The sequence below is a fragment of the Canis lupus genome, chromosome 36, assembly GCF_048164855.1.
Source record: "Canis lupus baileyi chromosome 36, mCanLup2.hap1, whole genome shotgun sequence".
NCBI lineage: Eukaryota > Metazoa > Chordata > Mammalia > Carnivora > Canidae > Canis > Canis lupus.
In genome coordinates this window covers 13,366,420-13,383,472 of record NC_132873.1, presented here as the reverse complement: position 1 = coordinate 13,383,472, position 17,053 = coordinate 13,366,420, and the positions used below count along the sequence as shown (strand labels likewise).

Below are 17,053 nucleotides of genomic sequence, written 5' to 3'. Positions count from 1 at the left end.
CCCACAGTTATTCTAAGTGTGCATTTATTTAAGGTCTCTTAGGTTCATTGATGTTTCATCTCTCCATTAGTTATAATAATAGTTATCTTCATTTCATGCCACATTCTTTTGACAATATGATGTGTTCAAGACTTAATGCAGAAGATGATTCAATTTCTCACAAGTCTACAAGTAGTACAATAGTAATGACTTCAGTAAGATGCAAAACCAAGCATTGAAAAGCTCTAAAAACATCAATTTCCCCCAGTGCCTTAATGATTATATTCAATGTATTGATATTAAAGCAATTTGAAAATTTAAAAGGGGAAAATTCCCCAAGAAATTTCTCTTTCTAAAATTAATTTAAGAATAATGAAGTATTATAACCTAGCTTAATTAATAAATGTTTAATATATGGGCTAAAAGCAGCAATACAAATATGTGTACATTACCATATTGGAAATCCCCAATATCACCCAGCAGCAAAAACTTTTAATTAGAATAGTTAAGTATAAAGCTAGACTATATTCACTTACTATATATTTCTTCTGCTTAAATGTGTTTTTTCCTATTTCCAAGTGAACCCTTAAAATGAGAAGCAAAACTTCCAGCAGGTAATACTTCTGATCTGTGCATTGTTTTTCTAGTTCCCTTTGACTCCATAATATGCTTGACCTGTGATAATATTCTTCCACTGATAACCATCTTAATTTACTACACCTTTCCCCCTTGACTAAATGTAAATGCTAGGCGGATTCTCTTCAAGTTCTAAAAACTATATTTGAGTAGGTTAAGTTGTCTATCTAAACAATATTGTAGATTAGAACCCATAGATTAAGAGAGGGGGGAAGCAAAGAGGAGCAGAGGGAAAATTTTCCTATAATCATAACTGTACTCCCAGTCTGAGCCCAGCCAGGTTGCAAACACATCTCAAAACAGGACTATATGAGTGAGTGACTATGGATGGATGAGCCAACATCTGCGGCCATTTTTCATAGAAAAATCTTTAAAAATGAAAAGAAAATTTGTTCTTCAATGAGATGGCCCCACTTCAAGCACAATTTACATACAGGAATACCATGTCTTTATATTTCCCATAATGACTAAGAATAGTTCCACTGTCGGTAAGGGGTACAAAACATATTTTCTTAAATATGTTCAGTCAGAACTGAACTTTTGCAGTCATGATTCCTTATCTTAAATGTGTTTATATCCATAAACGAATCTGACCTCACATGCATTTCTTCCCATAAACTAAATTTATTCTTGTTTTAATCAGTAAATCTTTAGAAGAAATCTTTGGAAGAAAAAGCGGGTCGGCAAAGATCTACAGCTGCTGCATTGGCAAGGGTGACCTCTGAGATCAAATTGGAGTCTGACTAGGAAAGGAGATGCCAATGCGGCCTCTTTAATTAATGCTAAGGTGCCAAGGAAACAAACAAATCAAAAACCAACAACCTGCTCTTTTAATTTCCTTCTTCACCAGTTGATTACAGGAAATAGTTTCTGAGGAGCCATTTGCTCTCCAAATTAAGCAAGGAACTTTTTTCTTTCCCTGTTTTTATGAATTTGTCGAGGGTGCTTGTTTAGCAGAGTACTTCCAACCACACAGTGCTTTCCTTGTTGACTAGCTTCCATCAGCAGCAGCAATTAGCAGCAGTTTCCTAGGCAACCATTCTGTACCCTACTGAGAAAAACCTTTTCTTGACAGGAGCATTCTGTCTAAAATTGTTTTGTTTTCCTTCTTTCACAAGTGTATGGTAGGCTTACTTGTCATTTCTTTTAACACAGCATTATTATGTCCATTATTCTTAAAAGCAGAAACATTTACTGGCTTTTATATTCCATATGGTTGAATTTATTGTCAGTGTCTCTTACTTCTCTCTTAACCTGAAAGAAGTCAACAAAAATATGCTCTCAAGCATATGCCAACTTGTTTTGGATTTTTTTTTCTTGTTCACAGTCTAATTGGTGAGCCTTTGCGTGTTCAAGTATCACAGCTGGTCCTGCTGAAAACTGAAAGGGTATACATTCAAAATCAAACTTCTGTGTCTACCAACAATTTTATGTGTTGCTCAGAAGCGAGTTGAAATTTCCAGGGCCACTTAAAAAGTTTTAACTCCACGGCTTTTATTATAAAGCAACCACGCAATATCGATAGATTAATATAATAAAATAACTAAACTGGAAATATGCTATATATGAGACTGTGTGTTAAGAAATTTGACATGATAAAATACCAGAAGAGTGTAGCAATGGTGCAGCATGAATCAACATATGGTATAAAGCTGTTGTATAGGCTACAACAGCTATAAATGCTGAATAGTAAAGCATAATAGTAAAATAAAATTTATTCATCATTTTAGATAGTAAATGGCAGGAGCCTGATGTATTATTGCCTATTAGGTGATGGTTCAGCATTTCAGCAAGGAGATACTCATTGGGAAAAATAACAGAATTATATCAATGTATGACAAACACTTTCAGGTCTTTATATTTTGTCAATCAAATGATGATTATATACCTAGATGACTACAAGACAGCTAGAGTGATTGAAATGATACTGAATGAATGAATGAATTTATTTTAGAGAGGGAGAGGGAGAATCTCAAGCAGTCTTTATACCCAGTGCAGAGCCCAATATAGGGCTCTGTCCCACGACCCTGAGATCATGACCTGAGCTGAAATCAAGAGTCAGACACTTAACTGACTGAGCCCCCCAGGCTCTGGTGACACAGAATTTAAATAAGCAGTTGATATATATTATTTCATTTAAGTGCCACAATACACAAAAGGATGAACACCAGTTTAATTCCCACTTTATAGATGGGAAATCAAGGTTAGAGAGATTGTCACTTAATTGCAGCTAGTAAGTAAAGACAATTTAATTTCAGATTGTCTGACACAAAAATCTACTATTATAAAATATTTGTGCTAAACATATGTAAGTCAAAGTGATGTCTAAATGGGACAGTAAGTTACCTTTATCCATCATTTTGCCAGTTCTCCCATCCAGAACATGTGTTATTGTGTGGATTCAATACATTGATGGGAAATAAAAGTGCCTGGGGTAGCAACTTGTCTAATAAACTTGTATCACAGTATGATGTTTATTATTTAGTTGAAATGTAAGTAGCTTAGCATGATACCTTTTGGGTATTATCAGGTAGGTTTCTGGAGTTGAGAGCTTGTCCCAGTTGGTCTCTTATACCTATTTACTTCCTATATGTATTCCCACCAATTTATTTCCCCAGAACCAAGAAAAAATATTATTTCTTTCCATTCTTTTTGTTTTATCTACTAAGGACTGCTTTGATACTGTTTTGCCCATTGCCGTTGCCCGGAATAAATTTTCAAGACAGACTTCATGTTTACTTTTAGATGTTTATCTATATAGTGATGATCTGTTATCACCTACGACTCTGATAGCTGGGTTGTATCTAAATCCCTTATTTTATATCAGCCTAAAACCAATACTTTTTATTAGACAAATTTATTTTAAGTAAGTTGCTTTTAATGTTTTCCTACAAATTGATTTATGGGCAGATTACTTGCCAGATTAGTTCCTGGTTGACTACATATAATATGACTTTTACTTACATATAATATGACATATAATAAGACTTTAGAACCATGCCATGAGATGTTTTTGTATGACTTACAGAAACTGTCTCATCACCATAATGACACTACTGAAAAATAATATTCAAATACAGGTTCTCACTGCAATGCAGAAACTACTGTTAATTACATTGAGAACCTGACATTAACAAGAGAGAGAATAAAGTACATATTACAAACACTCCTTAACCAAGACAATTTTTAACAGAAACTAAAAATGCCCACTGTAAGAAAACTTTAGATGCTCAAAAGAAAGACAACTGAGCCTTTCATAATTTCAGTTTACACTAAGAAGTGTAATGTGAAGATCAGTGTTACTTTTGCTTGTGTATAATGAACAATTTCCCAGTAATAATTCCAGTATAATCTAGATTTATCTTTAATCTTCTGAACAACTAAGTCTTATTCATAATTTTATACATAAAATGTGTCAAAGAAAAAAATAACAAAAAATAGGGCAGAAAAGGGATTAAAGAAGTAGAAAAAATAAGCAATGAAAAATTAAAATGTACATTAATCTCTTACCTCAAAAATAGTTTTTCATATTACTAATTGTCCTTAAGAGTAGACAGGGGCTATCATGCCTTTTAGAGTACTGCCCACAAGATGGTCCTAAATTGGAACTTGCTAGCAGAAATCTAGAGCAGATCAAATCTGCTCAAATCTAGAGCCTAGGACCCACACTGCTAGGAAAATGAGGATAACAAATAAAAAAGAATGTTTTTACTTCCCTCTAATTTTATCTAGGGGAAAAAAAAAAAAACACTGTCCCTGGCATCAACATAGATGATTGCAGATTAACTATATTATCTGACATCCATAATAGTAATAGCCTAGTTGGGTTGGAACTTTAGTTGCTCTTTATTTTTTCTAAGATTGTATTTATTTATTTGAGAGAGAGTGGGGAGAGGAGCAGAGGGAGTGAAACAAGCAGACTCTGTGCTGAGCATGGAGCCCAACATGGGTCTTGACGTGGGGCTCGACATGGGCTCCACTTGGGATTTACAGGGCCCCACGTGGGACTGGATGCAGGTCTGATCTCAGAACCCGGAGATCATGATCTGAGCCCAAACCAAGAGGCTTAACCAGACTGAGCCACCCAGGCCCCAAAGTTGCTCTTTAAAGCAGAAATACTAAGGTAGAGGACCTAAAAGAATTTATGACTGGGGAAAGTAAAGACACCTCGGAGAAGAACTATTTGGAAAGCTTAAGTTCCTTAATATGTCACACCTGTTATATAATTACACAATTGCATCTGCACAGTGACCTGTGAGACAGGGGCTATTATAATTTCCATTTCATGGGTGAGGCATTGAAACCCAATGAGTTTGAGTAAATTCCTAAGTATGAAATAACTGGATGTAGCAATGCTAGAGTTTGCACCCACATTTCTCTAAATTAAAGTCATGTGACTTCCTTTAACATAACAATATAAAAGACAGTTATCTCCTATATAGAAAGATATGATGGATAGATGGATGGTTGGATATATGGCAGGTAGGATGGATAAATGGATAGAATCAGTGATATATATAGAGATAGAGATATATCATACACACACTGTAACTCTATGTTTACATTTTCATAAGTCTGATTTTGTGACTCTCTTTCTTTGTCTTCTGTGTTTGTTTGGCATGTTTACCATTAATCTTCTCTGAACTTTACCCAAACCCTGTGTGAATTCTCTTCTGTCCCAGGAACCAGGCTATAAGGGTAAAGCTTACTCCAGGAGAGCCGCTGATTGGATTTCCATCGGTAAAAGGCTGCTTCTCCTTGGAGAAAGCTTCCATCTCTGCATTGATGGCAGCCCTTGCTTAGAGGAAGATTTTAAAGTGGCTGGACCAATTAAAACCCCCGGAACAATTCTATGCTCATTTTTTTCACACTGTGAAATGAATATTAAGCAATACAATTACCTGTTTGAAGTTTTAGCAATATTATTCGCTCCAAAAAATTAAAGATATGTCATTAACTGGGTTCCCACTTACCCTGTTCGATTATTCTAAAATAACATTTCTTAAAGTCTGTTAAATTCTTTTGAGGAAAAATAGTTAATTTTCCCAAGATTGAGTTAAATTATTTTCTTACAAGTTTTGCTTAAATATATACAAATGTAAAATTGCCTTATTCATAAGCATTTATTCAACTATGAAACTCAAACACACCTAAATGAATTTTATCTGAAACAACAAAACCAATAAAATTCAAATGTCCTACTACTTATCGTGTAAAATAAATAGTATTGTTTTATTGAATTTAAATTATCGCTCACAATAAATGTGGTATTGACTGATACAGTACATTTGATTTAGGTTGCAAATGTCCATTCTGACTGGAGAGAAATAATGATTCAATTTTTCCTTTCCTTGTCTCTAGAATATTTTGAAAGTCTTTTTATAGTGTGCCATCATGTTTTTTGGCCTACATCTCATGTGAATGCGTTTTTTATTGTATAATTTTTACCTCTGATCTCTTATTAGCCCACAACAGATAAACTAATTGCCCGAAATGTCAAAACTATTCTAAATGCAATTCCATACAAAAAGAAAGTATGGTAGCATTGCTCAGTTATAATTTGTTCACATAAACCAATAGATACTTTTTACTATTTTTATTGGATTATTTTCCCAATTTAAGAAATTTAATCCACATTAAGCATTCTCAGGCTCTGAAGAATTGACCAATAGCTACATAAGAATCTGGGATCCTCATTTAAGAAATACTGTTTTAAAATCATCAAAACTTAAACAAGAATTTAGTGAATGATTAATTTGAGGAAGGGGTTAAGCTAGTAAATATAATAGTGAGCATGAATTTATTTCTAAACTTGCATAAATAACATGAACAAAACCTTTTATATTAATTTTTCATACTTCCAAAATATTGTGTTAAGCATCCAATCTGAGTAAATATCAATGGAAGGAGCTTTGGGGTGATAAAGAATCTTTGACTTGAGTACTTTACATAGCAAGGGAGACAAGACATGTGTACCAGTACAATTTCATGCAAGATGTACTAAATGCCATAGAAGATAGTGCGTTTTGTATGTATACCAGCAGGGAAATGCAGGAATGATCCATAAAATACATGGGTTTTATATATGTGCCAATTTCTGCAGTATTTGCTCCACCTCCCCATTACACTGAATTTCCTATGAAACACTGAGGTTGTGTAAGTGCTAAAAACCAATTTATTGTTTTTTTAAGTATCTGAATTTCATTGGAAATTAATATACAAAAGTAGGCAAGTTCTCTATTAAAATATCTAAGTTATCTAGAAGATTAGATAGATAGATAGATAGATAGATGAGATGATAGGTAGATATACATACGTACATGCATGGATATATAGTTATTGCTCAGTTATGGTCAATCGCTTGGTTCATAGTCTCAAAATATAGTCACAAATAGCAGTTTTGCCCTTTAGGTAGACAGTAGGTGTGAGGGTGAATATGTTTCCTTAGTTCATACTCTTAGAAAAATTCATATATTTCCATTGATCATTCTCACAAGACTGTTAAAGTTTATGGTTATTTTCTCATTATTTCTAATGCTGTTTTTCTGCTTGGGAGAAAGAATAGCCTAATAGTCAGGAAACCGGGGTTCTAATCTCAGCTTGCCTCCATCAGCTGTGTGAACCTGAGCAAATCTCTCATAACCGTGCCTAGCTTTTACTTCCTCATCTACAAAATGAGAGGATTTAGATATAGTCTACTCTTAAAGCCCTTTTAGCTCTAAAACTTTGATACTGTGAGTTAAATTGCATAGGATAAAACAACCTTGGGCACCTGGGTGGCTCAGTGGTTAAGCATCTGCCTTTGGCTCAGCTTGTGATCCCGGAGTCCTGGGATCAAGCCCTGCAGGAAGCCTGCTTCTCCCTCTGCCTATGTCTCTGGTTCTCTCTGTGTCTCATGAATAAATAAAATCATAAGAAAAAAATAACCACCTTATAAGAACAGGTCATAACCTTACTATTTTGAAATAGGTTAATTATGATTTCAAAATCATAATTATGATACTGATGATAATTATGATTATGATTCAAATCTTAAGTATGCAAACAGCAAGTACTGAGAGGCTACGTAAAAATATTTTCTGAAAAAGTTTTAATTTCTAAGGAAAGGCTCCAGAGATTTACTTCAGGTATTTATATGCTGAGTACTTTTTATAAATCCTTTTTCCACACAATACACTTTGCACTCTCAATTTAGTTTAATTATTTCAAAATGATTTTGAAATCATAATTATTCTTTCCATTTTTTTCAATATTTAAAAAAGATTCTTCTTAGTTTAAACTAAATTGAGAGTGCAAAGTATATTGTGTGGAAAAAGGATTTATAAAAAGTACTCAGCATATAAATACCTGAAGTAAATTTCTGGAGCCTCTCCTTAGAAATTAAAACTTTTTCAGAAAATATTTTTACGTAGCCTCTCAGTACTTGCTGTTTGCATACTTAAGATTTGAATGAAGTCTTCAGCTTCATAAAACTATACTTCAAACATAAAAGAAATATTAAATCACAGTTTTAATATCTAAGGCATTTTACAAGGTTCTAATTGTTTGAGAGTTGGTTTTCTAAATCTGATATTTATAATGATGATGTATGACTGTCTGGCCTAACCCTATTAGTCCTCTGTTTTCTCATCTGTGAAATGGGAGTAATAATAGTAAATCATTCACTGAAATAGGGCCAATACCTTAGCGGGGTGTTAGGCACATAGCAAGCACCATGATATTTTTGAAATACTGCTTCTGTTGCTGTGAGTGCTACTCATTCTAGATAAGGGTGTTTATAGTGTACTCTTTACGATGATACATAGGTTACAGCGTCAGGTGGCTATTTAAAACATCAGGAAGTTAGACATATAAAGGCAAATATGCTCAATCAGGTAATCTAGCTTTTAAAATTCAGATAAATCTGATTCAAGTGGATTGCTCACCCCAAAAGCTGGTTTTTAAGCACTATTCTCTCTGTCATCCTGGGTGGGATAAGGAATCTAAATGAACCAGGTAGAAACAGAGGAATCTAAATGAACCAGGTAGAAACAGGATCCCACCCCCCTCCCAACTCCTGGTAACCTGCTTATAAATGTGTAAATTTTGATCATAAGAAAGTTCAATGAGGTATTTATTCTAAAATCTTTGCTAAAATTATGAGAACAAATCCCATTACCACTATCCTCCTTGTCCAGTACAACTTGTTTCTATAAGGGTTGTTAAGTAGGGTTATTTGTTAGTATGATGTTTGTATACAAAGATAATGAAAACTAAAATCTGGAGAATTTATTTCTAACCTAGAATATTATTTTTAATCTCAAAAGTCTTCTTTTTTTTTCCTTCCTTTTTTTTTTTTTTTTTCCAGACTGGGTGGGGGTAGAAGCAGGGGGAGAGAGAGAATCTTTTTTTTTTTTTTTTTTTGGGGGGGGGGAGAGAGAGAATCTTAAATAGGCACCATGCCCAACACAGAGCTGCATGTGGGGCTTGATCTCACCACCCTGAGATCATGACCTGAGCCAAAATCAATTCAGATGCTTAACTGACTGAGCCACCAGGCGCCCTTCAAATGGCTTCTTTCATTTTTTGCCTATGATGCATAGAACATCATTTCTTGAATATTTTTCTAACTTGGTTATATAACATTAGCATTGGGATATGCTCCAGTAGGTACTACTTTAAGCCAAAAATTAGCTATCTGGCATCTCACAGGCTGGTCATTTTAATGATGAATCTCCCCCTGCTTTTTAATGAAGCTATTATACTGACTAGGTGAGTGTATGTCATATGGCCTTAAGGATCTTTAAAACATCTGCTATCTAGAATAGTAGCTCTTTAGAAAGAAACCATCTGCTATATAATTTCTATGTATTTCATTCAAATTTTATCTTCCCAGGTCTTTCTGAATAGATCTTGTTCACACTGATCCTGGATAATGCTGTTTGATCACAAATTCACGTTTTGAGGCATCTTCTTTAGATTTTAAATCATGGTATTTCTGCAAATAAGCATAGAAACTTATTATAATCAAACTTTTCTAGAAAACTACAAAACATTTTATATTAAATCCAAAATGAATCTTTTCTTCTCTGAATTTGTTTTACTTGGTACAAAAATTTTAATTGTTTCTGTTTGTATAAACAGCTTTTTAAAAATAAACTGCCATAAAATTATTTTTCTTTCATTCTGTGTTCATTTTGCCTAGTTTCCAGAATGTCAACCTCCTTTTTTCCTCTTTTTTTCTTTCTTCTTCTTCTTTTTTTTTTTTTGGTTATATGTATTTGTGTTTTATCCTCAATTTAATAAATTCTTTTGTACTTTTTTGGGGGAAGACAAAATAAAATTCTAATCAACTATATTGTTTCATTGCTTTTCCTCTTTGCTATCTGTTTTAGACATCTCACTATTTTGTTTTCTTTTGTACTATTTATTACAGAGGAGGTGTCTGCAAGGATAGTTCAAGTAGTCACGGCTGAGGCTGTAGCAGTCCTGAAAGGTGAACAAGAGAAAGAAGCTCAACATAAAGATCAACCTGCAGCTCTGCCTTTAGGTAAATGAGAAACACCTTAGTTCAAGAGCTGTATGTGCAGCATCCTAATCACAGGACCAAATCTTCATGGTCGAAGAGAGGCCCTATCTCCTATTTCATCCTTATATATAACATTCATCAAACCCCACTCTGTTGGGAGGCCCTGGCACCTATTTTTACCTTTCTTGACAGGCTCATTTGTAGTATATGGACAGTCTTCAGAGTAATATGCTTATAGTTAGACTCTGCCCCTAAATTTCCCCTAATTTTAAATTTTCATTTCTAGACCACTAGAGATATTTATTATAAAAATAAAGCCAATGCATATTGATGTCATGGCACCCACTTATAAAGAAAATGTGTAAATACTTAAATGAGAAATGATTATTTCCCTTTATGGGTTTTGGTGAATGTTTGTCTAGCCTTGTTTGGGTCTCCCTGAACCAGCCACAAAAAACCTATAGTCAGAGCTTTGTTACAATCATGATTTTGTATCTCATATAATGTACTGGTCTTCACTTGGTTCATTTAAAAGCACTTGAGATATCAGTGCTGTCTCCCTTGATCACAAGTCAGATGCCCCCTGGGCAAAACAGATAATAAATGGTGCTTGCCAGAGAAAACACTCTTAGCCAAAGGCTTGTTGCCCCTCCTTTAGATAGATGATAGATGATAGATGATAGATAGATAGATAGATAGATAGATAGATGATAGATATGATGTATATACATGCAGAGACACAAGAAAGGAAACTCTTAGGTTCAACATATGTCTATTTCACATGTTCATATAATTAATTCATAGAAAGATATAATCTTTAAAGTCTAAAAATAGAACATATTCAATTCTGTCTCACTCAGTCTAATACTTGATTTTCTGGTCAGTACTCCTTTAAGCAATTTAAATGACTCAAAAATTAAGCAACAAAAATTCTACTCTTCCAGAATAATAAATACTCATTATTTGCAGTAAGATGTCCTTAGATCATAAAGGTTTATTTGTCTCTTAAAATAGGGGGAAAATTATCTTATTCAAAACATTAAACTTCTGTTTGTGGTTCACTCCTATACCTTAAAGAACACCTCTTTTTTTTTTTTTCTTTTAATTTTGAAGCCTTAAAATATGTTATATAGAGACCAATGGGGTCAGGGAACTAAGAAGCCACCGGTCATCCCAAAGCTGCTTTATGAGAGTAAAAAATACATGCTCTATAAAATAGAGCAAATAAAATTCCTACTGGCCTTGATGATGAGTATTTCCTTTTTGCAATCCCTTACCTTCAAATGAGTTGCTCAAGAAGAAAGAGTTAACTGTGGATGAATTATATCTTTTAGAAATTTTCTCTTTGGTTCTTCACATATAATGCCAAGGCCAAAAGTTTACTTGACTCCAACTAGGACATGGTTTCTGTTTGAAGGTTGCCTTAGGCTGTGACAGCTTCATTTTTCTTTTCTGAGAATATATACAGAAATACAGTTTGACATTACACTCAGTGGACAAAATGTTGTTGTATTTTTTAAAAAATACATCACCTATAATCCTGTGATTGAAGGTTACATTTGTTTCTAAATCAAGAAGTTGAACAATATAGAATTCTGATATTTTTTTTCAGTCAGTCAAGCTAAATCCAAATTAAAACACTTGCCTATGTGTTGGAATATAGTCAATTAGGGCCAGAATAAAATATTTTATTAATTGAACAAGCAGACACATTTGTGGGATTAATGATAGAAATTTAACAGGCATTTTTAATCCATTTTTATAGGGAAGATAAAACAATTTTTAAAAAATATTAAATATTTCTCTTTCCTTTTAGGTTTTTTAAGATATGTGAATCAAGCAATACAACAAAAAAATAAGTCAAGGGCAACATACTATTCAATCTTTTCCTAAATTTCATAAAGAGGCCTTTTTACAGATGGCAGAGCTGTTACACAACTCATGACCTAACAGGATTAATTGTATCTCATTTTTCCACTATTTGATCTTTAGCAGCTGAAGAGACAGCTAATCTGCCTCCTTCTCCACCTCCATCACCAGCCTCAGAACAGACTGTCCCAGTGGAAGAAGGTAAGGCCCATTGGACTTTTTGAAAAGGTTTGTCTTCTGATAAAGGGTAAATTAGCATCAATTCATAAGCAGTGGACTTGGTATGGGTTAGTATGTGACCCAGCTTGAGATCTGTCTGTTTCAAACAGCCAAGAAGAAACAAAGACTTTACTTAAATGTATCATCATTTATCTATACAAAATCAGAAGTAGGAGGAATATAGTAAATAAAAAAGGAGATATCTGCTTGATACAGGAGAAGATAACTTTGTGTTTAAATTGCTAAAATAGTTACAGAAAACCAGTTCACTTAATTAATATAAAATGTTCTGACAGAGAAGATACAATCCAATCTTCTAAGTGACTGAACAAAATTAAATTTATTGATAAAATCGTAAGGAAATATTGTCAGGAATTGTCTGTTTTGCTCACTATTGTGGCTGCCAAGGGCTTCCCTAGGGTCTGGCCTGTAAGCAAATTCTCAATAAATATTAATGAATAAATGAAGAAGTCAGTGAATGAATCTGATATTGAGAGCAGTGAACTGGAAGCTGAGATCGTGGCTTCTTTCCTGCTGAGACCTGTTATTGTCCATGAATATATTTATGCATTTAGTCAACACAGAATGCTATGTCAGCTTTTCAGTTCTTGTTAATAAAACAGAGGGATGCTTTTGAAGAATCTTGATTCAGAATCTGAGCTGAAAGGCACTATTTAAAAACGAACTATTATTAGTTTTCTGACTTAAGTCAGCTAACTTTTGTGTATTGTTTGAGTTATAGAAGGCAGAGAAGAGCTTTAACTAAAGTGTTGTTTCAATATAATTTAGTTTTCATATACTAAAATCAGAATTTTAGTATCATTCCACTTTATTCCTTAATTTTTTTCATTTGTTGTCCCTTTTAGCAGTTATTTTACTGTTAAAAATTGAACATCACAAAAGACTATTTTTATACTTTGTAATTAGTTTCTTTTAAAATATTCTTTGACTTCCTAATAGAGATTTTTCTAAATTACAGAACTATGAACTATCAATAAACATAATTTACTATCGTCACAGATTTATACACCTAAGCTTCTTTTAGTGAGCTTTTTCTTTCTTAAATTGAGGCCTTTTTTTTCTAATCTACTGCCTCAAATAATGTTAACCAAACTAAATTATCCCAAAGAATAAAAGAAAATTTAGAGACTATAATCAGTGGCAGTTATGATTTTTAGTTAATTTCCTGAAAAATGTGATTTGATCTTTTAGTTTATAGATTTAAAAGATTTTTTGACCTTATGCATTCATTGGCACATAGCTATGGAGCACCTACAGTGCGTTTTTCAAATGCTAGCTATATGCTAGTGAGCAAAACAGACACAATCCCTGCTTATAAGGAACACGCAGTCTGATGGAGAACAGAAAGCCAATAAATTAGCTTATAAATAATTTCAAGTTGGATTAGCACTAGGAAGGAAAAGAACAGGGCTTTAAGATAGAACAAGGAAAATTTTAATTTATTGGATGGTAAGGAGCTAGGCTCAGAAGTATGAGGAAAAGTTAGTCAAGCAAAGATGGAGGGAATAGTCATTTGGGGCAGGAAGACCAGGATGTGCAACGGGACTCAGGTGGGCAAGAGCATAAAGTGTTCTAGGAACTGGAGACATCCCATGGCTCGTGGGTAGTGAAAAAGGGGTAGAGTAGCAAAGGGGTTTATGGGTCAGCAGTACCCGCCTTGTTTCAGAGTCTTGATTTCACTTGGAATGCAGTGGGAAACCTTCCATGACAGCTGTACTTCCCTCAGGTCATTAAAAATGTTTCTAATCCCTTACTTCAAGCCTTTCAGAGAATCTTCTTAACCCAAGATGTTCACTGGGTGTGGCTGGAGGTCAAGTAATTTACCCTTAATTAACTCTTACATGGGAGTTGGAGCAGAAAGAGCAGTAGGGTCCACCCATCTACCTGGGAATTCACCCAGTCTGCTTTCTGGTGGGTGATATCATAGATATAATGAAAATATAAATAAACCATAGAATAATTTTTACATTTTGGTACATTTTCCATAGTAACTGTTTCCTTATTTGGGGGGAGTGCTTTCCCTGTGTTGTTTGAGTATATTTGGGGAAAATTTAAACTTACTTCCTTTTGAAGATGATTGAAGATATTTTATTCTTAACATTTTTCAAACCAAACTTGTATTTTTTCTTAAATATTTTATTTATTTATTCATGAGAGACACAGAAAGAGAGAGGCAGAGACATAGGCAGAGGGAGAAACAGGCTCCATGCAGGGAGCCCGACGTGGGATTCAGTCCCGGGACTCCAGGATCACGCCCTGGACCAAAGGCAGACGCTTAACCACTGAGCCACCCAGGCGTCCCCTAAACTTATATTTTATTGAATTTTATTTTCCATTTTTTCAGAAGAAAGCATTAAATTATAGGAAGGCCTAATGATTTGCTTTTAAACAGATAACCATTTTTAATTAATTATGTGAAAAATACGTATTTTATAAACGCTACCTCATTAATTTAAAGGCCAAGTAATATTATTTCCTCAAGAGGTGAAAGATATGGATCTACTTAATCATACTAGCCCCTGTCTTATTTTAGACCACTCTTAAAGCATGTATAACTTTTTTTTTTAATTTTATCAGAAAATAAATTAGTGAAAAGTCACAAGATTCAACTCTTCAATTCTTCAAACCAATTGGCTTGCAAAGACCAGGAAATATTCTATTAATGTGTAGCTCATAGCAGTTTGGGTGGGAAAGGAGCATGTGGGTTTTTTATCTAGGAGATTTTTTTTTCCTACTTCAATATACTCTGAAAGAAACTTTAACCTAGAGGCATGTGACTGCCAATCCATTTACATAAATATGAGAGCTCTTGGATTGAGTAATTCAATGATTTTGAGGCTATGATTACTTTTTTTAATTATCACACATTTTTAAAAGCTGCTCTTTCCCAAAGGGGAAGCATGAATGTTTCCACCAAAAATAATTTGAGATGTTAATTACTGTAAGTTGTGAATAATCATTTATTATAATTGATGTGATATTAATAACTCCCAGGTTGTGTGCTTATTCTGGGAAACAGAGATTTTGATGGAAAACATAAACAGGTAGCATACTTAAAAGGAAACTCAGGTACAACGAATCAATACTGCACTAGGTGTGATGTTTTCAAATTAATCTTTTTCTTTTTGGCCTAACCATAATAGTTGTCATTTGGACTGAGCTATTAGGATTTGGAAGCCCTGCAAGAACAATGGAATCATCTGAAAATAGAACAAGGAAACTTTCTGCCCTCTTAGATTTACTCCAGAATCCTAGGGTAGTGTTTTCCTGTGTCAGTGATGCCATGAATCTGAAAGCATTCTTCCCTCCATAGCATTCTGGGGAGCAAACAGCGTTGGCAAACTAAGAAGTCCTCAGTCAAAAGCCTGCAGATAGGAAAGGGCTTAGAGAGAGTGGAGAACAATGTAAGTAGAGCCAGTTGCCCCGGGCAGGGGGCAGAAGCGGTAATGCCAGGACAGGCAAATTCACTGAGTCCCCGATACCCCCAAGAGACTCCATCTCTCGGAAGAATGACTACTCATTGGTACCGAAGGGGACTGACAAACCAAGGCTGGCTTCTATGTGGCCAGCCTTCTAAATTTATTTTTAACTCAAAAAAAAATTTCGTTAAATGCTGAAATAAATTGTATGAAAATAAATTAGGGAAAATGTATATCTCCAGTGAAATCAGGTAAGCTTCATTTTAAAAAGTTCTCATTACGCAACAGAGCTATGTCAAAGTGCAAGGTTCATAAAGCAACCCTATCCTTTAAAATATCACTTTATTAAATGAAATAGAATATTTTGTGGTGAAAGCAGAGTCCCCCAAAGCATGAGTAAAAGGATGACATTGAATTCTGGCCTTCAATAACAAAGCTAACTTATGAAGTGATTTCACTTTTAATAAATCTCTCAAGTCTAGATTTGATGTATCCAATGAATGGAAAGCAGAAGTACATAACAATTTGTCTGAAGACAAATTGAAGACAAAGATGCTAACATACGTGGAGTCCAGCATTGTAGTTGGCACTTTCTCAGACATCTCCTCATTTAACCCTCCTGGCAACCTGCAGAGATAGATGATTATTCATTTCCACTTCATGCCCCTGGATTTGTGGCTAGTAATCAGAATTCCAATTCAAATCTCAGACCCTGCAATCACAGCCCCACCGTGTCCCTAAAGCCATCTCTTATCTGGGTTCTTAAATGTGGGGTCAAGAAAGGGAAATGATCTTCCAATGAGAGGTTTCTTTTTGGTTCAAGGTACTAGACCAATTTCCTTTTTTTGGAAAGCATACCAAAATAAATAATTCATTACTTATAATTAGTGTGTATCCCACCACCCCCATTGAGATGCCATACGTGATTCTATAGCAAATAGGATCTATTTCTTCTGCCATTATTGTTGGAACCAAGCTAGCTGTGATCCTCTTAGTATAACTTACCTGGAGCCTAGAGATGGACTTCAGGCTCAGAGATTCTAAGCAGAGAGTTGGAGCACACACAGCTCATAGTACCAAGACTGGGCTTTGCCAGACATTCTTTTGAAGTTGCTTGGCTCAGTGCCATACAAATACTACAAAGAAGCTCCTTTCCACTGCAGCCCTTAAAGGTTTTTTTTGCTCTTTTTTCTCATTCTCTGTTTAGAGTAAAAGTTTTCAGGATAGAAAATACTGTTTCTTTGAAATATTACAGATCAGAAGCAAGACTCTGTGCTGTTTTCACATTTTGGCACTTTCAAAAATGAGCAATGGAAACAAGAAATAGGAAGTCAAAATCTTCAAAAGGTTATAGCATCCAAGGAGTATTGCCTTTAAACTACCAGCTCTCAGCTTCAAATTC

At 34.4% G+C, this 17,053-nt stretch overlaps 1 protein-coding gene across 22 annotated transcripts in view; it reads left to right on the top strand.

The window, feature by feature from the left end:
* The window catches only part of MAP2 (microtubule associated protein 2), a 294,178-nt gene that overhangs the window by 230,255 nt on the left and 46,870 nt on the right, over nt 1-17,053 (top strand). For 15 of the 22 annotated variants that reach the window (XM_072812965.1, XM_072812964.1, XM_072812963.1 and 12 more), the window contains 2 exons: nt 10,031-10,144; nt 12,116-12,193. In XM_072812965.1, coding sequence (XP_072669066.1) covers nt 10,031-10,144; nt 12,116-12,193 — 192 coding nt within the window. The remainder of the gene's footprint in view (nt 1-10,030; nt 10,145-12,115; nt 12,194-17,053) is intronic. The other 7 variants (XM_072812966.1, XM_072812961.1, XM_072812954.1 and 4 more) reach the window with 1 other exon arrangement.